The sequence below is a fragment of the Antedon bifida genome, chromosome 2 (assembly GCF_963402885.1).
Source record: "Antedon bifida chromosome 2, ecAntBifi1.1, whole genome shotgun sequence".
NCBI classification, from domain to species: Eukaryota; Metazoa; Echinodermata; class Crinoidea; order Comatulida; family Antedonidae; genus Antedon; species Antedon bifida.
This window is the reverse complement of record NC_136227.1, coordinates 25,386,647-25,396,094: the sequence shown is the minus strand read 5'-3', so window position 1 is coordinate 25,396,094 and position 9,448 is coordinate 25,386,647. Positions and strand designations below refer to the sequence as shown.

The window sequence follows — 9,448 nt, the reverse complement described above, 5'->3', positions numbered from 1 at the left end:
CCATTTAAGGTAATATGTGGAACAACACCTTTGAGGTTACGGACTTTTGGGCAAAATAAATATCAAGCATTTGGATTTGGTTTCATTAAAAGTAATATCATGGTTACTAGCAAAACCTTCACTTAAAGTCCAATTTAAAAAAAAACTGGGCTACCATGATTGTTGTAATGCTCGATAACCTGTTTAAGAGCAAAGATACACAGTCCAGTTGAGTGACCAGATTTGAAGGCAAACTGGTTGTCATGGGAATTACCACAAAGTTGTAACATTACAGACTCTATGAGTTTAGAAGCTACACATGCCAGAGCTATTGGCCGATAATTCCCTTATCATCAGTGATATTCCCTGATTTAGATTTAATTACCGGCACTAATTCATCTAATTGTTCTTCTTGACTCTCATACAACCCTCAACAGGCCTCCAATCCAACTAAAGGGCTCGATTTGCTTGCGTTTGCGCACACCCCACCCCTCCTCTCCTCCCATCCCACACGTTGTCTCATAAAACGGTACGGATGTTACAAAATGCACTCCCGGCGCCGCATACAGAATCTCGACTCGTCCATTTCGATTTGATCGTTAACTGTTTGTTTATTTTTTTTGGCGTGTGTGGTGGCTAGAGTTTTTATAAAAAAGATATACTTTAGGCCTAGTGTTTTATTTTAGCAATCTAATGATATTTGTATTAAGCGTTTAAATAGTAATCTCTTAATAGTCCAGAATGCTTTGTTTTCAATGATCTAAGTATCTAGGCTAGGCCTGAACTCACGGACGTACGACGTTTGTTAGGAGAGCCACAAAGTTCTGCTGGGCGAAAATTGTTGTTTGGTCCGGCATCGAGCAGAACAACCATCGTAGACATCAGTCTTGCATAGGCCTAGCTTCTGACGCAAGTAACTAACTTCTCATAAAACATTTCCAATGGATGTTGGAGGTCGTGTAAAGGTATGTTCGGTGGTGATTTGTAATTAATATAAACCAAAATAAAACATTGTTATTATTACTATTTAGTATTAATTTCAAACCAAACAGTATTATTGTTTGTTAATGTTAGGCAATATATGATGGTATGTTTTATATTAGGCTACAAACTACATACAGTAGTCCAATAGGCACCGGCCTAGCTAGCTACTATCTGATCACACCTGTAATAATCATCCTGCCATATCCATGTACAGTACAGTAGACCCACCTAACTAGCTAGTTAGTAATAGTAGTAGGTACAGTATATCCTAGGCCTACTAATTTTTAAAAACTTGATTTTATAACAATTTTATATATTATAAGCCTACTATTATCTAACCAATGCCTTGGCTTTGTGCGGCCTAATGCAATAAGACAATTTAAAAAGTGAAGCTTTACTGAATTGGTGTCGTGTTACTTGCACAACAACACACCCACTTTTCAGATTAATTTGATTTTTCAATTTATTTAATAGGAAATTATTTAAACTTGTATTGGTAACAACACTACAGTACAGTTTTCCTCCTTTGTAATCCACAGGGTGTCACAATAGTAAAGCCAGTTGTATATGGCAATGTTGCCCGATATTTTGGAAAGAAAAGAGATGAGGACGGGCACACTCATTCATGGACTGTATACATTAAGCCTGTTAAAAATGAAGATATGTCCACTTATATCAAGAAGATCCAGTTTAAGCTACATGAAAGCTATGCAAGTCCTATCAGAGGTAGGCCTACAGTATCAGACATGAGCAAGGGTTGGGGAGAGTTAGGCCAACTATATGGTTCTTAACAACAAATTAGATTTTATCCCCAGATTTCATTCACTATTAGCATGTTATTTCAACTCAAGGTTATAAATGCATGGAAATTTAGCTAGGTTTAAACTTTAAGATTAACAATACTTATGGCATAATTGTTGTATTAACCAAGAAATGAGACTATTATATCATTTTCATCTTTAATTGCAGTATTTTTTTAAAAACGTAGAAGAAAGTGGTGCCAAATTCCACATATGAGTGACTGATGATAACCATGCTTGCCTGCCATCTATTTCTCTTTATTATAAAGCATCAACTTCCTCCACTTCATAACTGTACATGCTAGAAAGATTTTCTACAAATAATTTTTTTCATACTTACTGTATAAATTATTAAATAATTTTTTTTTTTTTTTGAACAACCAAAAAATAATATAAGCGAACTTACAGTACGTTTCGAAACCTATCAGGTTTCATTCTCAACTGGCGTTTCATTGTCTAGCGTTGTTAATCCCATGACGACGATGAGTTGGTATAGCGCCACCAATAGCACAATTATGCTAGTTATAATAACTGCTTTGGTAAAATGTATCTACCCATATTATAATTTTGTATTTATTTTATTTTTTTTATACTGTATGTAATAATAATAAATGAGCTAATGAATTTGCACATGATATATGCAATTCATGTTTGGGGTTTTCTATTTATATTTTTATAAATGTTCTGTTTTCAGTTGTGACAAAACCACCATATGAAATCACAGAAACTGGATGGGGTGAATTTGAGATCGGTATAAAACTATTTTTCATTGATCAAAATGAGAGACCAGTAAGTAGATACAATTTCTATTTCTGACCTTTAATCATTAGATGCAAGGCTTTGTGCTAAGCTTTAGCTTTACTCAAAGCCTATCACCTGAATACTGAAGGAAGGTATTTATAGTCCATCATGACACTAGTCTATACTGTACAGTAAAATGTTTATTTGATTTCATTTATAAAGGTCTGTCTACACTATCAAATTAGTTTGACAAAAAAAAGTGTGTTGTGCCCAAATATGGTAGTGATATGATGGCATCGTGTCCATAAAGGAGCTCATCACATTTTTTTGTTTCGCAAAATTTGGTAGTGCAGACAGAGCTTAAGGATAGTTCACGCATGAGGGAATTATTAGTTTTAAATTAAAATATTCCTTCCTGGTTTAAGGAAATTTAAGTTCAGATGCATATATAATATAATAGATATTATTATAAATAAAATATATTTTAGCTGTCAGTGTCCAAAAAAAAAAGGAGTGAGTGAGTCATGCACCCCTCGATTACCTCCTGGATCTGCCCCTGTAATTGAAAGAACTGTAGTGTATTAGGGTTAGCACAGGAGTAAGCCTACTGTAACCCATTCAATTGACCTCATGTAAAATGTACAGCAGATAACTATGATAATGATTAGCATTTTTCTTTTTCAGGTTACTCTATATCATTTTCTGAAGTTATTTCAGACAGACCCCAATGTCATTGCAGGAGGCAATACCGTTGTTTCTGAACATTATGATGAAATAGTCAGTATATAATAGTATATTTTTTTTTATGATAAGGCCTAACAAAATCTACTAAATGAGAGAAAATGTATGGTAGTTGCTTTTTTTATTGTTAATTCACCCCATTCTCAGTACTGTATCTCCACAAACTATCTATATCCGAAGTATTATAGGAATATTTGGTAATACAGCATCTCATTTATATCGCATTGCCTGTATCATGTAAAGTTTGGTTAAGGGTTAGGTTACTACACTAAATACATGTGAAACACATGTCATACTGTATTACCAAATATTCCTATGATGATACTTCGGAATTAGATACAGTACCGAGAATCTGCTGGTTAATTGAGTATCAAAAATGATTACTAACAATTAAATTGTTTGCTCCAACTGGACATACTGTCCTATACCTAGGTTAGACAAATCCTTTTGTTTTTGTATGAGTGAATGTTCAATAGCGCCATCTATTTTATTTTACATTTTTGCTCAGAATTTTTTTTAGCACAAAATCATATTAATGTCATTGACCACAACATGTGAAAATAGTTCAAATTATCTGAAACAGATCGACTCTGTTTGTCAACATTCAGTCTGTCCGATTTATATTTGCACATTTTCTGTAATTTATACAATCGAGAACTGAATATTTGTCATGTCCAAAATGTTTATTTTCCATTTTCAGATCTTTCAAGACCCGACAGCAATGATTCAACAGTTACTTACAAGTTCACGAGCTCTGACGTTAGGGGCGCACAAACATGAAACCGATTGTAAGCAAAATTAGAGTTATCTTTTCTTTGTTTTTTTCACTTAAACTTCTAATAAAATTAAAGCACTATTTTTTTTCAGAATTTATTCATAAATTTTTTTATTTATCAAAATATTTTTAATTTTTAAACTTTCCTGAATGATCTTTTTTTATTTGTTGAATAGTGACAAAAATAGCATTCTATAAAATTAAAAACAATGTAATTATACTAATTTATACTTTTATATTTTATAATTTATGTTTTGATTTATTTAGTCGTGGAACTAGAGAGTAAGACATTGAATACGTTACAGTCTGCTAGAAAGAAGATCAGGTCGGATATCTCAGAATTAAACGAACAACTAAAAAAGAGCAAAGAAGCTATCACAAAATTCAAGGATGAAATAAAAAAGCTAGAAGAACAGGAACAAGCTAAAGAAAAAAATGGATGAACTATTAGTTTAGTATTTAAATGGATTATTTTCTTCCCCCACAGCATCTAGCTATACCCCGTTCAGGGTGTATCATACTCCAAGTTTTCCACTATTTTACAACATTCTGTACATTTACTAGTTACTAATGTACTGACTTACTACTTGGAATTATAATGTGATTTAAACAATGATGCATTGTTTACTGCAAGGTGGAGAGGGTGTGAAATGATGTGACCAACCAGCTTATAACGTCACTGACCACGTCTATAGCCATGCAATGTTATTGTGTTCGTCAACATGTATCATTATGACCCAAACATTCTGTAGAAAGTATGTATGTTTAAATATTATTTACTTGCTTCCACTCATGATTAAGTGTACAATACCAAAGCTTGTTTATCATGCAAATATAAACATAATTGGGTTTAGTAAACCAAATCAGTTTCGCCTCTATGAAACTGAGAACTGGATTTTATTGTTCAAGACTAGAACACTGGCGTAAAAATATTTACACACAGATATTAATATGCATTTTAAATAATGCAGCTTATGAACCAGATGAATAAATATAAGCTCACTGTGTATCAACATTTTGTTTATTTATAACATTGCTTCTTAATTAAAGCGAATTTACAAAGACGAGCGTTAAAGTTTAGTGGAAAACTACCCCACTTTAGCTTGCTACATTAGGCGAAAGATGCAGCTCAAACATTATCTATTCACACAGAAAGTTGCAGGTAAATGAATAATAAATCAAAAAGGCCGGTGACCAGCCACATATATGGACAGTGTTTTTTGAAAGACTATTTGTACTACCGACTATCATCACCAGATAAGACGATATATATTCCATCATATTCAATCTTCAAATCAACTTTGATACCAACAAATGAAGAAGATCAATAAAGACATAAAACATCTTGGTCCATATTCATGAAAGCGTACTAACTTTAGTGATGGACTTTATTTAGTGAAAACATTTTGTTCCCTACGAAAATGTTGTTAAAACTGCGAAATAGTCTATTCAACGCCTCTTTTTTTATTAATCTTAATTTTTCATGTTTTTTGGGGAAAGTGCATCTTCAAAAATCAAGCAAATTGAAAAAAGCCGACCAAAGCTCTGTCTACACGATCAAACTTTATGTGACAAAAAAATGTGATGTAGGGCCTACCTATAAATGGACATGATGATGTCATATCACTACCATATTTGTGCGTATCACTACCATATTATTTGGGCACATCACATTTTTTTGTCACATAAATTTTATATATTTTATAAGCTTTATACAATTTTATGAAAAAAAAGTATTGTACTGTATTGTATTATTAATAGTATTACATTTTACATTCGTATTTTCAATTGCTGTATATTATATTTATATTGGAAGGAGCCACACCAATAATGTCACCGAACAGAAAAGGGGGCGAGTTGGGTGGGGATGTGACCGAATTACCATTCATGTGATAGATCGAAGCTGATAATATTTCCTGCTCTGTTGGTTGGAGTAAATGGAATGGAGGAAGGTGTGTTCGGTGCGAGTTTGTATTTATGTTTGACCTTCAGTTTTGTGTAGTTATTCCTGTTCGTCCTCAGCAATCAGGTTTATGAGATAGGAATTCTCTAGCCTCTCTCCAGGAAGCACACAACCAATGATGCTGACACTACAGGTTCAAACCAAAGCGGAAATTTAGTTTTACGGGAGTAAACGGGATATCAAATACCTTATAATTCACTTACTATCATTCCAATATATTTAGTTAAACATCAATGTTGCCATATTTGTTTTCGATAAAAAATTAACAGATAATTATTCGATAAAAAAACATTTTTGTTAACATAGGGCTTAACCGATTCCATTCAGTTAGTGACACTAATAATGAGATAATTACCTGATTCAAATCAGATAATATCCGTGTAAATGTATTCTGTAAACTTTAACCAGGACGTCAAATAATTTGCTAGAATTCTTATTATAATGAATGATCATCATTGATCACGTTTTTTGTTTGATGATCAGATTGGTTAAAAAAATTTAAACTGATGTAATTTCTGTCAAAAAATAACATAAAACACATTCATTATAAAATGTGAATTATCATGATCCATCATAGTGTTATGACCCTGTCGTCACACCTTGCCGAGTGTTTTGTTAGAGCAGCCTTAAATGTTGAAATTGTTTGTGAATCTTTTATGTCATTTGTTATTTACTCCCATAGTCTAGGAAAGGAAACAAATACAGAATTATGAAAAGTATTGCCTTTCGAATTCCAACGTAAAAGCCTACCCGGACATCTTTTACTAGTTTTAATATACTCATTGAAAGAATGGGGACAGTAACCTTAAATCACCTTAAATCCTAATGAAAGTCTATGTAATTTAAACAAGTCATCAATAGATGATAATTCAAGCACTTTCAACCTATGAAAATAAGATGTGTCCCAGGAACCTTCCTTTCTAAACATTATTATCCTTGTTGCTTTCCTTTGTATACTTTCTATTCTATTAATAATATATGATCTCAAATGGTGCCCACATTGAACAACAGTAGGTAACCACTGGAAGTAATAGAGCTTTGTATACGTTCAACATAGCTAACCAGGACATATTTTTACTACATTTTGAAATGAAACCAAGCAATCTGCTTGCTTTACAACATATATAATTAACTTGTGTATGACAAGACAACGAACTATTTACATACACACCTAGAAATTTGAATTCTGTAACTTTAGGAATATTGTCTGATTCTATGGTATAATCCCAGTTAACTATCTCTTTACATCTTGTAACATGCATTACGGCGCATTTGTCAGGATTTAAGGGAAGTTTGTTTACATTTGCCCAATTAGCAATTCAATCTAAATCCTTTTGAAGCAATTTACATTCATTATTGTTATAAATAGGACGTGATAATGTGTGATCATCAGCAAATTGAAAAAGAAATATTATTTACAATATCACTTACGTAAATCAAAAATAAAAGAGGGGTACCCCTGAAGTAACATTTACCCACTCTGACTTTTCTCCTCTGTAAATAACCCGTTGGCGTCTATTTGAAAGAAAATCTGTAATCCATGCATTAGTGTTTCCATCAATGCCACAGTTATTAAGTTTCTTAATTAATCTTTTATGAGACACCTTATCAAATGCAGACGAAAAATCAAGAAAAATAATATCAATATTTTTACAGCCTTTAAGTTCTAAGCTCTGTGCCCATGAATGAAAAACCTTTGAAAGTAAAAGTTCAGTACTATACATTTGTCTAAACCAAAACTGATTTTCTGAAAGGATATTATTATATTCTAGATATTCCCTTAAACGATAGCAAAGCAATTTCTCAATAATCTTACAAATTATGGGAGTTAAAGACACTGGACGATAGCTTTTCATTTCGTCTTTGGGTTTTCCATTTCTTTTTAAAATAGGTACAACATTTGCATCCTTCCATTGTTTTGGTAAAATACCTTTTTGTACAGTTAAATTAAAGAATGTACATAAAACATTAGCCAATTGTGCCTTACATGACTTTAAGAATATTGGAAGCAAACAATCAGGTCCTTGTGATTTGGATAAATTTAACTGTGAGAGGGCATAAAATACCTCAGGCATCACAATGGGTTCACATTCAAAGTTGGTAAAGACAATCTATTGTATCCAAATCACAATGCTGATCATTATCTATGCAAAAGTTGTTTACAAATTGTGTATTGAAAGATTAGCCAACACCTTAGCATCAGTCAACATAATCCCGATGGCTACAATATATTGACTTTTTTAATTCCCTGCTACAAGATTTGAATTTATTTATGCTTTCTTCAGTTCCTACTTGTTTAGCAATTTTGTACAACTTTCTTTTCTTTGTTCAAAGCTTTTTGATTTCTGGAGTTATCCAGGGAAAAGATTTCGACTTTTTACACTTCTTAGTTGGTACAGATTTTGAAATTGCAAAATTGATATTACTAGAAATACTTTCCCATATATCACTAATATCATTATATTGAAACAATTCTCCCAATTAAAATTATCTAATATAGTCTGCATTTTTGAAAAATCAGCCTTTTTAAGAGCATATACAGTTTTAGTTATGTCCTTAGCACGTTTATATGACACTTTAACAGAGATCTCAACTGCTTCATGATCACATGATTCAAAATTATAAATTGTACGACATTTTTCAATCAGTAGTGGATTAGAAACAAATACTAAATCTAAGAAATGTCCTTTACTATCACGTGTAATATACGATGGTTATTTTACGACTTGAACTAACCCAGTAGAGTTTGTTGCATCTAATAGACCATTCGCTAGGCTAGTTAAACCACTACTTTTATCTACCTGTATATCATTCCATTTTTCTTTGTACTTTTTCTAAATTGGTGTATAAAGCATTTGTATATTGAATATTGGAAGATGGTGGTCTGTAATATACACCTATAAGATGTATCCCCGACGTACGTAAATTCATAGACATGTTGAGTACGTCCAATACGCCAAGCATGCCCAGAAATTATGTGCATGCACAACTATTCTCAACGTATCACTCGTACGTTCCCCCTACGCGGTGTACGTAAGTAAGTCTATATATATCTCGTTCGGCATATAAAGTGACATGATATCATCATGTCCATTATGGGCACATCACATTTTTTGTCACATAAAGTTTGATAGTGTAGACAGAGCTTTAGAGGATTTCGTTTGTGCACGTTTACCATAAGGTATTAGGGACTTATATTTTCACGTCGACTATGTCGACTGCTACCCTATTATTATATTACGTAATGTTTATGATATGCGCATGCGAGGAAACCCGGATGAACATATAATAATATAAAATATAATAATAATATAATAGGTTAGTTATAGCGCTTTCTATTTCGATTTAAATTCATGGTTTAAATGTTGCGGTCCGTTCCTGTGGTTAACCATCTTGAGGGTTAATTCATAAAAAAAAGGGAAGAAATTATGTAAACAAAGTAAAATAAAAGTTTCTTTCGGGTCT

General features: G+C 32.5%; 1 protein-coding gene across 2 annotated transcripts in view; it reads left to right on the top strand.

Annotated features, from left to right (window-relative positions):
• The window catches only part of LOC144858790 (YEATS domain-containing protein 4-like), a 163,466-nt gene extending 158,359 nt beyond the window's left edge, over window positions 1–5,107 (top strand). Inside the window, exons 2-7 of one of the 2 annotated variants that reach the window (XM_078714907.1) lie at window positions 647–944; window positions 1,503–1,689; window positions 2,458–2,552; window positions 3,189–3,281; window positions 3,946–4,033; window positions 4,288–5,107. In XM_078714907.1, coding sequence (XP_078571033.1) covers window positions 921–944; window positions 1,503–1,689; window positions 2,458–2,552; window positions 3,189–3,281; window positions 3,946–4,033; window positions 4,288–4,463 — 663 coding nt within the window. In that variant the 5' untranslated portion in view covers window positions 647–920 and the 3' untranslated portion in view covers window positions 4,464–5,107. Of the gene's footprint in view, window positions 1–564; window positions 945–1,502; window positions 1,690–2,457; window positions 2,553–3,188; window positions 3,282–3,945; window positions 4,034–4,287 lie in introns of those variants that run through there. The other variant, XM_078714906.1, reaches the window with a different exon arrangement.
• The last annotated feature ends 4,341 nt before the right edge of the window (window positions 5,108–9,448 follow it).